Genomic DNA, 16,736 nt, shown 5'->3' with positions numbered 1-16,736 from the left:
GGTCATAGGCGCTGAGTAACAACTGGAGGATGCTGATCTGCATCCCTTCACAGCACCCAGCCACTTCAATATGGCTCAAACAAACGTGGCAATACACAACACTCATCAGCTATCCATCTACACTGGCAACACATGTGGAAGGCTGTTTATATGTATCTCATGTGATGGATCAGGATATTGACCCTTGAAGCTAAGCAGTCATCTTTATGCCCTCTGAAAGGGAACAACACAGCAAATGAGAACATATCATGATGTGATCACTAACAACGGTTCCATGGTAGTTGGCAAAGACACCATCAATAAAAGCATTGTTCAAAAAACAACCATGACAGACAATAGTGCAATAAAGTAAAATATTTTTAAAAGTAGAGGGTGGAATAATTTATTTAGCCCCACTTGAGAGCAAGACTTCCAAAAAGTCTTTGCCAGTCCTTCTCTGAAGCTAGGGTAAGCCATTCTTCCACTTTCCACGATACTCTCACACAGGTATGCAACAAGGCACTAATTTGGGGGGTCGGGGAAGGAAATGAGGGTGAGAATAGAGAAGGAGCTCTTTTTTAACTTTGTTTTGTAAACTGCACAAAAGCAGGGAGACTTACTGCAAGAATGTTGTTCCCACAGAGCTCTACTGACACACCTCAGTTGTAGTCTTTTAGTTGACCTTTACTATCCCAAGAAAGGGACCCTCCTCCAGTAGAGGGGGTGCTAATTGTATCCAATTGGGTTGGCGACAAAACCAAAACATCCGCTAGAATTACCGGATTAGTAGTGCTTGTCTTCCGTGTGTGGGCGTACTTCAGCAGATAACAGCAGTACTTGTCTACAAGCTCTACTACTGAAAAAAATTCCACCTACATAGCCACCTACATAGTTATCCCGTGCGGACCAGCCGGGGTAAAGTTGCATGTGGAGCTGTCGTTCCTTTCTGGCTAGTTCATAATATTTTGCTTGTTCTTCTCTTGATAATGCATGCCACTGAGGAAGAAAGAAAGCAAACAAAACCACAAACACAACACTAGATTAGTACCACAGAATGTACATGATAGGTATTTACTGCCAAGGCTCAGAGAACTCAAGCAAATTAGTAATACAACATGAGATTTATTTCATAGCTTTATTTAACTCAGGGCAGCTCAAGTAACCTTTTACAGTGAGTAGTCTTTTCCCTTTAGAAAAGTGAAAGGTATAATCGTCCAAATACTGTTCCATCTTAATCACCATTCTTTTGAATGACATGTACAAGAAATGTCCATAAAAGAGGCTACCCTTTAAAAACCTTTTAGACTTAGTCCTCATTCCTCACTTGACACACTGGTATTCCATCAGCACAAATTTTATTGCCTTTAATGTAAGTCTGCACAAACTTACCAAGTCAAATGCAACCCAGCAGCTTCAGACTGTGGCTTGTTAGAGGTTCAGTATTTAAGATATTTATATTCTATATCTTAGCAATTATGCTCCCAAGACCATAGTTTTGCTGCTGTCACAGACTGTAAACACAAGCTGATTATCAAGCACTTGGCAAACCACAGCATACTGGACTGTAATTGGCTTGCAGGGTCACAGAAGTGGTGTAAGCCTGTTGTAAGGCAGAAGTGTTTCCAAAGCACTTTAGGATGCAGAACCAGGAGAGAATTTGGGATGTTCCACTGAGCAGACACATGGCCCTTAATCACACAATGTAACTATACAGTCCTTATCCTGTCATTTTAGGTGCATGTAGTACTCACGTTGCCACCCTTAGTAAACATGCACACCGCATCCCTGACATGCACAGATACAGACCTGATGAGTTACCTACCCTCCGACCAAGGATTTGATTGATGGCTGCGCTCTCTTTCAATGTGCATTCTGCTACAACTTTTGCTCTCATTTCCTTCATATACAACATAAATGCATTGAGAGGTTTCTTTATGTGTGGCTTCTTTTTCTCCTCTTCTTTTTTGGAGTCTTGATGTTTTCTGGGTGGTTCAAAAAGATGGAACTTGTAAAGATAATGCATTCTAAATTCCTCTATGTTCTTATGTTTCTTTCCTTCTAGAACAATTCAAATCACTTTAATGGGATCACATTTCTTTACCTTACATTTGAAAATCTGGTGACTAGCTGTCAAGGGTATTATCATCATCTTTGTACATACGTACAAAAGGGACGTCTACTTAACATATCTATATGATGTTATTAAACTTCTGTGTATGATACTATTAAACTTTTGTGTAGGGTGCTACACAAAATTACAAGAGGAAAAGTACAATATTGTTTTGACTCCTAGCACATTACAGAATATCAGAAAAATATATCTATATATTCTGAATATCTGCTTTAAGGACCCTGATAAATAAGAACATTAAAAAAGATAGTATAGACAACATTTTGATTTTAATTTGGCATACAGATGAAAACAATCACTGAAGGAAAAAACACCCTTTCTCATTCTTGCTATCATGGCTGAGAACTGGGACAGGCAGACCACAATGCAACACAGAGCTCTGTGCTCCATACTATTAACCAATTGAGGGTTCCTGCTTGTTACATCTCCGGCATGTCAAATCAATTATTAAAGCTGGTGGTAGCATTAGAAAAACAGCATTACTGATAGCCTTGAATATAAAGATAAGGAATTCCAGAGTGCTCCAGCCAGTAACCTTTGTTCACAACCTTGTGTCATTAACTGTTTATTTATGTTTGCTGCAGATTCCACATAACTAAATAAGCCAGTCAGCAAACCTATTTTTATAGACACTTTAATCTCAAGATGAAGGAAAAGTGGGTCCAGGGAGACTGATTTTAATGTGGCCTTTTTGGGTGTCATCTGGTATTGATTCATCCTGAACAATCCAGAGGCTGATGTAGTTTAGTGGCTGCTTGTGTATCCAAATCCAAAGCACCCATCACAACTTCTACAATAACGAGACAAAGCAAAGACCAAACTGCTAACCAAAGATTAAACCAAAATGCGTCCAAAGACATAGGAGTATAAAGAACTTACGAGCTGTGGAGTGAGCCAACGTCATTCTGGGAAGATTCTTGTTTGACTGTTGGGGTGACTATGGCTGGATGAGGGATCCCAGTTGTATGTAAACTATGATGTGGAGGGACCATATGTGGAGGGAACCTAGAGGAGAGAAAGCTGTGTAAATCGTCAGAATAAAAATGAATGAATGGGGAGGGGTGTGTACACACATATAACAAAAAGGCATACAAAAAGCACACAAAATTTAGACAAGCACATGAGAACTAGCAGCAATAATTAATAATAGGCATATATATTTTTTAAAAAACATAATTACAGCCAAGTACCCAACGAAGAGTCGGACTCGACTGTGCGACTGAACAACAACAACAACCCAATTATTATAACTATTGACAGAAGACTTCAGGATTTTTAACATCTCTTAACACAGTAACAAATTTAGTGCATGGAAAAGCGATGGAATTTCTGTTCATCTACCTCCCTGTAAAGCACACAGATCCTAGTCATAGCATAGTATGGGGGAACCAGCCTCTGGAGATTTGAATCTCAAACCAGACTGAGGATTAAAGGATGCTATTTTGTTGACGGGTATTAGCAGTGTAATAAAATATTAACTGCACCACAATTTATGTGCCATTATGCATCTTATTAACTATGTTTTCATTAAATGTATCATAAAGAAGTTTTGTTTAGCCTTTGCCATGAAATAAATGTGCAGACAATCAAATTTTAGGCATTATGTTTAAAAGCTGCTTAGGACCATGAAAAATATCTTACAGAAGTATCGTGCAGAGATGGGACCTGTTCTGTATTTTATGTAATATTCCCAAATACCTTGCATGTCTGTTTTGATGTAACCCATGTTAAACAGATACTAAGGATATGAACAGGTTGGGACTTTGTAAAGTAGAAAAGGGAAAATCGGAGAATTTTTACTCAGAAAACAAATGGGAGAGATGATAGTTATGACCAGTCCTAATGGGTACTGCCATATGAACATCCATCTAGTCATCTTTTACAAATAGAGTTGCCAAGTCACTTACTGCTAATAGTGGGGGAGAGTTGCGGGCCCGCGCTGCGATGACGTCACACAGAAGTGACATCATCATGTTGGCCATGTCACTGGCTGACGCTCTAGAAATCAGCCTGGAAACTCTATGGTACCATAGAGTTTTCAGGCTGATTGCTACAGCATCAGCCGGCGACATGCCCACCATGATGATGTCACCTCTGGGTGACATCATCGCACCAGGCACGTCGGCCCGAACCGGGCACTTTGGGGACAGGGTTCCCCCCGCCGGCCTTTTCCGGACCGGCAGATTGGGGACCCTTTTAGCGGGGGAACCTCTGCCCTCCTGAGGGACCTGGCAGCCCTATTTACAAAACAAGACTCAATAAGCATACTTGCTACAAAGTAAAACAATTCAAATAATTTATTTTATACACACACACACACACAACATTTAAAAAATACCACTCAGCATAAGAAACGGAAAAATTATAGTTGAATGGGCCCTTGTCCTTCAGATAGAGAGAACACACAAAGGATTGTGGGAACAGGAGAGGGAGCAAAAAGCAAAGGTGAGAGGGCTACAGCAAATAAGGACTGGGCCCATATGGTAAAGCCTTTTCTTCATCCCATCTCACCCCAACTGATGAAGCCTCTCTCATAAGAGGCACATCTTAAAAGCCACATCCTAGATCCCATTTTGGAATGCTTTGCTATAAGATGTATATTGTTATAAGATGTATATTGTTTTATTAGTTTTATGGGAGCCGCCCTGAGCCTGCCTTGGCAGGGAGGGCAGGATAAAAGTAAAATAAATAAATAAATATGTTAATGTGCCCAATAAACAGATTCTAGGATAAACATATACTATTTAAGGGAGACAGTTGTGTGGAACAGGGCATACTTTCAATGGTCTTTATTGAGTTTTATGGAACTAAGCTGTGTATTTGTAAATGAGAAACCAGGTGTAAATACTGTCTCAAGAGGTTCTGTGACGCACTCATCATCAGGTGACTTCACCATCATGGCTGTTTATGTGAAACTACCTTTTTCTACATGGAAAAATCAGTTGTTCTCACTTTACAAAAATCATATGAAACCTAAATTTTTTTTTTTTAGCAGAGATGGATTTTTGGTGTTGTTTTGTAATCTGTTCAACAAAAACACTTTACTGTGAAATGTTCAGAACATAAGCAAAATTAGAATATAAAAAATGACCGAAAACATTTTAACTGAAATCCAGGTTTTGCAAAATGCCCGCAAGTTGGGGGAAGGTAAAACAGGGGCATAGCCAAGGCATAAAGGAATGAAGGTAAATAATATTTATTTTTCATTTTTGGAGGGTGTGCTCTTCCTTATAAAATATCAAATGCATTTGGCTTTAACAGGTACCTACAGGTCTATTATTTGTTTTTTTGCTGTAACATTGCTGCTCTTCTGGGATTAGTTTATATTCAGTCACTTTAAAAATGTTATTAAGTTTGCTGAGCTTTTGGAGTATTGCAAGGCACAACTGCAGTGGGCATATCAGTATCAACAGCACTGGGTTGTCAAAATGGGATGATCCCAAAAGACAGTTTTTAAAGAAAAGATGAACTAGGCCTTGATGGAATGGTGCAAGTGTGCGTAGTATGAAAACCTACAATCTACCTTAGTATTTACATTCAGATGAGAAGGCACATAGTTAAACATATATTAAATATTAATCATTCCTCTTATATTATTCAACACAACAGACCATGATCATAAAAGCCACATACCCTGCACTTCTGCATGTCAAAGAGGGACAAGACTAAAGCTTTGAGGGCAATGGTGTGATATATAGTGCCAAGAGTGTTTAGCCATAAGATAATGCATATCAGCAAAAATGTTTTAATGCATTTGTACAAAAACATATTTGTCTATCAAGTGTATTCTGTATGGGTGGTAGGGGAAGGGGGCATGCTTTCATACATGTCCATAATTTCTGTAAATGCCACATGTCTGAGTCTCTGTGTTCGTGTATTTGTACAGATGCCATGTTTTATAAAGGATCCCCCTCCCTGCTCTAAGAAATTTCTTTCTGTAGACAAGTATTCTAAGAATTACAGTAAACACCCTAAAAATTCTAAGCAGCTCATTATATACCCCTGTCTGCTTTTATGGCTCCAAGCCAGAATATAATGATGAGCTGTAACTTGTTAAGGACAACTAATTTTTGTTCCTGGCTGTCTCAGGGGCTTCTCTCTTACTCACTCTCACTTTACTTCACTGTTGACATGTTTCTGTTAACTGGATGTCATCTGCCTGCCTTGATTTTATGCACAAGCAGTGGGATGCATTTTTTCGTGCAACAATTCTGCTTTGAGTTGCATTAGATTTGTCATTATTCTCTCATTTTCCCCTTGCACTTGTAACATTTCATCTATTCCCTGCCTTATTTTTTTTTTTGAGCCATGGTGCACCCACATTATGGTTTATACATGATCTTGCTCCCTTTGAAGCCGGCAGATTTCAGAGCCAGCCCTCGTCAGGAGAAGTGCCTGCTACCAATTTAGCAGGCTGAGGGCCCCGAGCTCCAACATCTCAATCTAAAGGGGGTCACAGAGTGGCACAAGCGAGTGTCAGCAAGTGCTGTTTAATTGCCAATCTAGGCTTCTCCATGGTGTTTAAAGTATAATGACCCATCACTTAATTCTGAGAAGTCCTGGCCCTGCTGCTGAATAGAATGAATATCAAAGGATGTGCTGGAACAGGGCAAGGAGCATACAATTCCTGTAACTGCTCTAAGTATAATAGACTTGTACTTCTGTCGTCCCATTACCACAATAATGTATTTAATTTGCTGTATACCCTTTTAAACTAGATACCTTTCATAAAGGCATATCTGAGGAATATAACTCATATCCTTGTTGTCTCTCCCTGTTCTCCCTCATGCAAAAAAATCCAACAAATAAACAGAATAGCCTTACTAATGATAATTAAGATGAGGTGGCTCCTCTTCTCCTGCCTATCTTTTCTGTCTCTGTGCAACACTGACAGAAGGTTTTAGTTTTATGTGAGCGATTCCAGGGTATTAATTAATCTTATATATGTAAAGTTTGTTTCTTTTATTATCTCATTTTTGCATTTCAGTGGTGGTTTCTATTAGACAAGAAGTTTCCTGTTTTGCTTCGCATACTAACCTTCATGTATTAACTGCTGGGACTGGAAAGGTACAAGGAGGGAGGGATGAGGGGGATGTGGAACCTTGCTATGTAATGCATGCTAATTTAATTATGTGCCATCATCAAAATGGATTAGCTGTTTCAGCCCATCAGGAAAGTCTAAACCTCCACCGATTTAATTAACTAGCCTGAAAATCAGATGAAGAGAGAATAAAACTATCATTAGGAGCAATTAGTGATTACTTAAACATAGTGCTGCCAAGCAGTTTGTAAATAAAACTACCAGCCCTTGGAAAATTAGCTGGAATTAATTGGAGGTTGGGGTAGGGAAGCAAGATCTACTTCTAAACCTTCAGAGAATCAGTTAGAACTTTTTATGTCAACTAGAAATGATTAGAGCTTGGGAATGAGGGGGAAAAGCAGTAGTTTCTCTTCAAGGTCTGATTGTATTAAAAAAAATCTACACTCTCTTTGGAGAGAACTCTGTTTTAAATAACTGCAGAGGAACCAATTTTTTTCCAAAAACATAGTTTTCCAGTTTCTCAGCATCATGGGTTCATTATGTGAGTTTTCCTCACTGTTTAGTAAGTTAGTAAATTATATAAATGCAATCCCTACACTCATGGTTTCAATATGTTACTTACAACTTGATATGATGGTCAGGGAGAGGGTTTCCCCCCGCCCAAATGTAAAAGGAATATCCTGACTTAACTAAACAAAAGTATTTTTCTAGCTGAGTTTCCTGTTCTACACAGATAAAGGGAATAAGCAGTTGCCTCATGTCTGGACCTAGGTACTTAGAACTCACCTTGACATAGATGCATTGACAGTCAGAGCGGTTGGGTAGGGATGCCGAAACCCCCCTGTTGTGATTGGATAGACTGGTTGACCTTGCCTAAAAAGACAGGGGAGGAAATGAGTACAAACAAAACAAAACAGGGGTATGCATTTTTTGCATTTTTAAAAAACTTCTCTCTGCACAGTAAGCTTTATTCTCATTTGATCAGAACAAAAATCTTGGGGATTGTACAGCATGGATCAAAGGAAAGAAACACAGAACAATTTGAATGCCATAAATCTGATACGAATGGCTAATTAAATTTTATAACCTCTGCTTATGTCAATAGAGACCCTCTCCCCAAGCTGAAACTAGGTGTTTTGTTGTAATAATTAAAGGCGAAGTCTTGCTTGCTTTAATGGAGCCATCACACTAATTGAGGGCTACACATCCAAAGGAAAACAATAATGAATGTAAATTTATACCAAAATAAAGTACAGTGAATCAAAGGACTTCAGTTGCGCTTTGGGCCTCTTTCGGTATTTAGATCTCGGTGAGAAAACATTAAATTAACAGAGCTTAATTTGTAGCCTTTTGTCAGATTAACAAGTGTTGACAAGAGTTACCGGGGGAGAGTCCCCAAGAAGTATTGTGGGTAACCAATAGACAATCATACCTCATTACAATAATTAAAAAATACAGCAACATGCAAAACAGCATCCTCATGAAAGCTACGTAACTTTTTCTGATTGAGGTTTGTCTATGCTCACTAGTCCTTTTCATCTGTCCTTCAAATGTATCAACTGAATGGTTACTATTTGATTAGGCTTTTTAAAAATACTCAAATCAACTTGACTATGGGTGGGTGCCATGTTTAATGTTGATAATAAAAATATAAATAAATACTAAAATAATAAAAATATCTGTCATATCTTTGAAAGGATTATATGCTCTTTGACATACACCACAGTTGCATTAAAATTCAATAAATGTGTACATATCTACAGCAGGATGGAAAGTAGGTATCTATGAATTTAAAATGTTTCTGAACTATCAATCAGTTTTTTCTGAATTCTGTTGAATCCACCTATATGTATATAAGAACATGGAAGCAGCCAAACAAATGCCAAGACACTTTTTTAAAAAGTGACCAAAATTTGATTGGCTGGTATCATGAAGAGGTCACCCTGAGGGTACTGATGGCAGTTTCCACTTATTATTCTCTTTCCTTCCAAGTGTGAACATTTTGTAGCATAAGTAGGATTTGCTTTCCCACAAATGTAGGGATTCTTTTCATGAAGACCACCCTGTTTCCCAACAAAATAAATAATGAACTGCAGGACTGGGAAGAAGGCTTCAGCAGTATACTACCTATAAAAGCAAACAACTGCATCCAGAAGGGATGGTAAAAAAAAGTGACAGGTTCTAATTCTGCAGATTTAGTGGAGCTGTGTATAGCATAATAGTATAACATAGGCCCTTTTCTCCAGAGTAAACAACTTTCCCATTTCCAAATCAATAAATTTTGGGGACTGCCACACTGAAAGAGCTATCAGAGATCACTTGAGTCTCAAAATTAGAATAATAAGGCCAGTACTATGACATATCCATTGATAAAGAGGTAAGTGGACATCACAAATAAATGCTTCCCCAGCAGTGAGTCCTATCCAGAGGTAGGAAAACATATTCTAAATAGAAATTGTTTCTGTATTATTCCAAACACTGGAAACAACAAATTCTAACAGGTACATGCAAATACAATTATATTGATAATAGCAGTGTAACAAATAATCTACAAACAATGTTTCTGAAGCTAGTAATCCAGGAGCCAATTTACTAAACAAAAAAGAATTTTGTCCAAAATGAGATAATCCAGGACATTTCATTCCTCAACTCTCTCTCTGTATTAATACCTGCCACTTAACTTCTTACATTAATATTTGACATTGATGGGTCATGGGTCATCAGGAATTAGGACACATTAAATGATGCACACATGTTCTCTACTTATTTGACACCCATCACTTTGTTCATTAAATCTTAAAAATTATTGATTTGCCTACATCATAAACTGGCAAGTTTCCTTCATGCTCATCTCAACATACATATTTCGGCCAAAGGAAATAAGTATGGCTCACTCCACATATGCATGCTTATACAAAAAATAAAAATAAAAAAGGAAATTAAAAAAATGGAACTCCTTACTGTGGTACTAACCATCCTAGCGGATGGGGGATTTGCCCTACAGTGCCCGGTGATAGCGGATAATAAGGAGATATATCTGGAGGGTGCGGAGGCCGTGGAATTCCTAGGGAAGAGGAAAAGGAAGCATCATAAAAAATGGGTCAGGACAGAAAAAAGGGGAAAAGAAAGGAGGCAGGAAAGTCATACAAATCTCTACACGATGAGGAACTCTCTTTCTGCCTTTCATAACTCTACTTCCTATTCTCGAGACATGGCCTACTGCCTTCGCTTGTCCTCCCCAGAGCAGCCTACTTAGTACAGTAAGCAAATGAGACTCAGCTATAGAAGTAGGACATTTAATCTGTTTTCTTCCCCACGGTCAAAGACCATGCAGGACTTTGCTCTCCCAAAGCCTGAAAAGTATGGAGGCTCCCACCCCAGTTTCATTTTGTGCCATCATATGTGTCGTTTCCTTGTATGGCCACCTTTAGGTCACTGGAAAGTACTTTCTAAAATAAATCATTGTATGGCTGGGTGTCATCCTGTTTCTGGAAGGTTATTAAACTTATATGATACATTTTCTCCCATTACTTTCATTTTTAATTCTTGTTTATTTATACACTAATATCTTGATGGAGCAAAAAATGGAATTCTGAGACACTGGATCAAAATAAAGATTGAGAAACATACTTCAGGGTGGAGTGACTCATTTATGTAATATGAAGTATTATCAACCTTCACAAATTAAGAAGAGAAAAGGCATCCTCAGAGACAAAGATCTGGGCAAATATAATGCTTCCCACCTAAAACATACGTAAAAGTGTGAAAGAGACATTGGAGTACACTTGTCCTTCACTTCAAGCATGGTTAATGCTATATTTGCATCAAATTTAACTGTGGGTAATACCAAGCAGGTTGAGATACTAGTTAGTGTGGGTCATCTGGCTATCATTAACTTTTTGTTATTGTTGTTGTTCAGTCGCACAGTCGAGTCCCCCTTTGTGACCCCATGGACCAGATCACGCCAGGCCTTCCTGTCTTCCGCCGTCCTCTGAAGTTGGCTCAATTTCATGTTTGTTGCATCTATGACACTGTCTAACCATCTCATCCTTTGCCTACATAAATGCTTAGAAAATGGTTGTCATTTGGGGAAGTATGAATTTGTATACGGTAGTGAAAGGACTGTGTGAGAGTGTGTGTAATTCTGCAGTCCATCACTTAATCAAGATGACATATGATACTAGATTAAACAGGTGATAGTAATGTGAGACATCTGAATATATTAACATATTAATACCTCTCAGTCTTAGACTTGTCACCGTGAACTGTTTTGCATAGTACACAACAACAAATCTGGGCCTGCTATTGAGCATACATTCAATGCAGTGTCTCCAAGCTTTCTAATTAGTGTACATGCATTTTCAAATGTCTGTTCATCACATTCAAACTACCATTTTTGGTGTACACTAAAACATATACTTCTCTCTTAAATATGTCTTCCTGATTTATTGAGTAATAGTACTTGTATCTGGAACTGGTTTTGGTTGCTCTTATGGGCTTTGTGACTTTAATTTTTTATCTGTTGTCTTATAAAAAATGCCATATATGCTGGTTCTTGATTTTATGAGCTTTAGTATGCCTTGAATAGTTATGGTTGAAAGGTGCATAATGCAGCACCTTTGCTGAAGATAAGTGACTAGTGTTCTGATCAGTACCTGGATGAGTCACCTCGAAGAAGACCTATGTACTATATTTATTTGTTTGTTGCAATAGTTATACCCAGATTTCCTCTACAATGGAGAGCCAAAGCAGCTTACAATAATTCTTGTAAGTTTATAAGATTATAAGGTTTATAAGATTATGCATGGGAAAGAGCAGGTAGAGAAAGAGGTACTTTTCTCCCTCTCTCACAATACAAGAACTCGTGGGCACTCCATGAAATTGCTGAGCGGTCGGGTTAGAACGGATAAAAGGAAGTACTTCTTCACCCAAAGAGTGATTAACACTTGGAATTCACTGCCACAGGAAGTGGTGGTGGCTACAAGCATGGACGGCTTCAAAAGGGAATTAGATAAGCATATGGAGCAGAGGTCCATCAGTGGCTATTAGCCACAAGGTATAGATAGGGACTCTGGGGCAAGTGATGCTCTGTCATCTTGGTGCTTGGGGGGGCCAACAGTGGGAGGGCTTCTAATGTCCTGGCCCCACTGGTGGACCTCCTGATGGCACTGGTATTTCTGGCCACTATGTGATACAGAGTGTTGGACTGGATGGGCCTTTGGCCTGATCCAACATTGGCATCTCTTATGTTCTTATGTTCTTAAAATGTGTGATCTGGAGGCTAAAAAACTGTGAGCTAGCTCACACTAACTCATCTTAGAGGGAACACTGCTCAAGACCATCCAGTGAGATTATTTATTTACCTCATTATACCCCACCTTTCTTCCCAATTGGAATTTGAATTGGTGTCAATAATTCTGCTGTCCTCTGTTTTATCCTCACAACTTGGTGAGGTAGGTTAGGCTGACAGTGTGTGACTGGCCCAAGGTCTAGGGATGCCATTCCTCAGTTGGCAGCAGGGGATCCCCTGATTTTTTGGGCCTCTTCCCCACCACCAGGAAATCCCACCCCCAAATGTGACATAATGTCACAAAGAAGTGATGTCATCATATTAGCAACGCAGCATGGTGACACTGGTATTTTGGGTAAAAATCTATGGTAACCATAGTTTTGTCTAAAATACCAGAGTGTCACCATACAACATTGCTAACTTCCATGTGATGCCATTATGTCACTCACACACTCACTGCACTCCTGGAAGTCCCTCCCCTGCCACTGGGTCAATCTGAACTGGCAACCCTACCAAGGTCAGCCAGCAAGCTTCCATGGCATAGTAGGGATTTGAACCAGGCTCTTTAGATCCTAGTCTGACACTCTAACCACTACACCATGTAGGCCACCTAGAGTTCCATGACGAAAGAAAAGTAGGATATAGATATAATAAAATCCATATTATTAAATGTTAATTGAGTGATTATTATTAAACTATTAACATGGAACAAAACAGTGTTATTTTGGTATTTACAATTCCTCTCTGCTGTCCTTTGGGAAGAGAGTATACTGTATTGTCAGAGAGACAGAAATGATGAAGTCCTTGAAACATTTCATTTGGAGTTGTTCCAATAAGGTCTCTGAGACTCCATATGATTCCAGTTTACAGATTATAGCTTGTAATATTTACGTCCTTGAACTTTCTCAAGTAAGTATTACAGGGTTGGGTCATCAAGAGAACCAAACTCCTAACAATATAGCAAGAGCAGAATTAAGAATAGGGAGTATTAAAATGAAGAGGCACAGTATTCACAGCTGAAAAAACTATTTTTTAAAGTCACTCAGAGAGTTTTTAATCTCTAAATTAAATCTCCCTATGTGACATTTTCAGGCAGACACAGCTTTTTCTCCATTACAAACCCAAACAGATTAACTGGGCTTTAACCATACACTTGGCTGTTTGCACACTTGAAAGAATGTTCATGGAAGAAAAGTAAACAGTCTAGAGACGCTAATCATATGTTTTACGATAACCATTTAAAAACTATTCCCTGTACTACTATTATTTAAATGACTTTACTGACAATCCCATGCACTTGCTATACTCAAAATATTGCTGGATGAGGTTCTTTCAAACCTATGAAAAGTTAGCATTACATACATTCTGAAAGAAGCCCAACTGTGGCATTTGGGGGAAAAAATTAATGTGCCAGTTCATTCATTCATGGGCTGAAGCTTGGATACATTATCTACATATGGTAATCTCAACTAGGGCAATTCTTTGACAAGCACTGACATGTATTCATGATTTCAAATTTACTTTTTAATTAACTTTAGGGATTTGGACTAACAAAAAAAATGTCCTCTGAGGCTATGCAGTCTGAAGAACAAAGACTGACACTATTTCATTCTCTAGGCCCTAGGGCAACAGGCTAACAATAGTTTATATTTATATGTATTGTATACATATACATACATGTATATTAGATGGTCAGCAACAAAGTCTGGTCTTTAACATCAATAAATTGGTTAACACTGCTTTGTGTGCATAATAAGTATGCTTTGGACTGGAATAAAGTTTCTAGAATGTAGCAGGCTGGTTAAAAATTACAAGACAGCACCCAATCCTCTTAAGTGGGCATTAAAAGATAATTTAACATGCAATCTAAGATCATGGATATTAATCATTGGCCGTAATACACATGACAGACAAATCTGGAATGAACTTCTCTTAAAAACATTACCTATGGAATGTACATAGATTTTATTTTATTTTTAAAATTTAAAAAATAGAATTATGAATACCTAAGGTATAGTGTACTCACTCACATGCAATATATTAGGGCAGACTCATTTGTACAGATTAACTGGTAGATTGTATAAGCAAAACCCTTATTCATCATAATCTAAACAAAACATCAAGTGAGGGCACCAAATAGAGATGCTCTAACTTTCAAAACCCTTATTTGATCTCCATGTCAAATCAAGGCAGAAAATTTGTACTGTTTGCCCTACAATGGAAGCATCATTTCTCCTCTTCCCTAGAATATTTCTTCAAAATGCTTTAAAAGTATTTAATTAACACCATTAGTCAAAATAGCCCACCATCTTCAAAAAAGTATCTGCTCCTTATCATAATCTGCTACATGGCCTACTATAAAAAGTAACACTATTTATTACGAGCTTTTATTTACTGTTGAATTTTTAGTCAATATATCCAATTGCCCATAGTAATCATAAATGTTAGAAATGGGACTGCACTGCAGTTATTTAGCTGTTATCACTAAAATAGAATTTAAGGCCTTAATGACAGGATACAGTATCCCTGCAGTAAGGCAGTCACTTATTACAAAAATGCTAATTTTATTTTATTATATTTGCTTCTCAACAAATATTCTTCTCAGCTGATATAGCTACATGGTATTTTAAGAAACTTCCTTCCCACTCCCCCACACTAACACCTTCTCCAGCATCTCTCTGCAATAATTCTTTCAACCTACCTGTTTTCGGATCTACGTCGGCTGGTAAATGTGGAGGAGGATTGCCTGGTGTGAAGTGTTCATTGCTGTATGTAATAAGCGGCGTAAGAGGATGTACATGGTGTGGGTGCTGCACAACTGGGACTTTGTTAGACTGTGAAAAGAAAAAAAAAGTGTGGGAAAGACGCTGTATTAACAAAGCTTCTCAACACAGATCTAGGTAGTTTAGAAATGCAACCCCTGCACTGACAAAAATACTCCCAGTATGATATCTCATCAAACATCTTTAATCAATTTATCTTTTTTCCTAAAGTTCTGGTGTGCATTAGGAACTTTAAACAATGGCATTTTTTATTAAGGACCACTCTTGGGATTACAGCCCCTGGCCAGCAAGTGAAGCTCTCCTGAACTGCTGAAGAAGTGTGCTTACATACGAAAGCATATACCTTGAATAAAATTTTGTTGCTCTTAATGGTGCCACTGGACTCAGACTTTGTTATCAGCAATCTTGTGACTCATCTTTAGTTACCCTCACCCCACACATGAGGAAAAACTGCCGTTATGAAATCAAGATGGTTTTAAACAAAAGAAAACAAAACAAAATCTGTGCTTCGCTTAAGGCATGCTGCTTCTACTGGGGCAATGTAGTGGGCCATAACATCATGAAACTAGGAAGCCTAAGGGCCAGTAGGTATTGACTGCTATCAGGTATACCAAGATCACTTTTGCCTATATGTAACTGTCCACGATGGAAAATGTAAACTGCTGACACACAGACCTCACCCACAGTCGGCGATGAGAGCTACAGAGTTCATTTCAGGACACACAGATCTAGTCAACAGTGAGCCCCATGTGTCAGCAGTTCAAAACTTTTATTATTAGCAGGGTATAGAATCTAGATCCAGTCTTGCATCTGCTATATCAGGTAACAAGTTTTTATTCATATTAGCTCTGCCTTTGTTGTTTTTAAGAGAAAGATAACCTTTTAAAAGAAGGTATGATGGAGGCCTGACAATTAAAATTTCAGTGCCACAAGGGGCAGCAAACCGTTCCTCTTCTGCCCTGTTCACATCATTGTATGCATGCACACAGCCTCATTGATTTTTAAATATGAAATACCATACATTCTTCCTCTTTCTGACAGAGCCAACCACATCAGAAATCTTGACATATGGCCTGGAGGATGGTCTAAATCACTTTGGAATACTTGAAGTGCAATCCTCACCAGAGTTACACCATTCTAGATCCACTGGAGTCACTTAGGACTCTATTGTTACAGTGCAACCCTGCACTACTAGTCCATGACACAGAAAGGGACAGAAAGTTGCTGCTAAATACTGTGAAATACTTGCTAAAATGTCAAGTCATCATCACAGCATATACATAGCATCAAATGGACAGTGATAAAAAAATCAAAATAATTGTATAAAAATATGGGGCAAAAAACATAACCTTATCCTGAAACTATTACACTCACTGGAAAAGATGCAAATACAAAATTTTGCTATTACAGTTCCATGGAATGTTATAACTAAAGTGAGAGAGAAGGGAAACAAAAAATAAAGAATGACTATAGTCTATTCAGTACAGTCTCATCTGTAAAATCTCCTCACAG

At 38.3% G+C, this 16,736-nt stretch overlaps 1 protein-coding gene across 19 annotated transcripts in view; it reads right to left on the bottom strand.

Moving 5' to 3' along the window:
• Positions 1-16,736, bottom strand: part of TCF7L2 (transcription factor 7-like 2 (T-cell specific, HMG-box)) — a 264,948-nt gene that overhangs the window by 14,916 nt on the left and 233,296 nt on the right. For 6 of the 19 annotated variants that reach the window (XM_015423797.1, XM_015423798.1, XM_015423803.1 and 3 more), the window contains exons 5-10: positions 15,143-15,275; positions 10,113-10,215; positions 7,938-8,024; positions 2,990-3,130; positions 1,802-1,961; positions 856-975 (exon numbers count right to left, since the gene is read on the bottom strand). In XM_015423797.1, coding sequence (XP_015279283.1) covers positions 856-975; positions 1,802-1,961; positions 2,990-3,130; positions 7,938-8,024; positions 10,113-10,215; positions 15,143-15,275 — 744 coding nt within the window. The remainder of the gene's footprint in view (positions 1-855; positions 976-1,801; positions 1,962-2,989; positions 3,131-7,937; positions 8,025-10,112; positions 10,216-15,142; positions 15,276-16,736) is intronic. The other 13 variants (XM_015423799.1, XM_015423805.1, XM_015423804.1 and 10 more) reach the window with 3 other exon arrangements.

This window comes from Gekko japonicus, unplaced genomic scaffold, assembly GCF_001447785.1.
Source record: "Gekko japonicus isolate JY-2015 unplaced genomic scaffold, Gekko_japonicus_V1.1 scaffold180, whole genome shotgun sequence".
NCBI classification, from domain to species: Eukaryota; Metazoa; Chordata; class Lepidosauria; order Squamata; family Gekkonidae; genus Gekko; species Gekko japonicus.
Note: the sequence above shows the minus strand (reverse complement) of the source record. Positions and strands in the feature narration are given on the sequence as shown.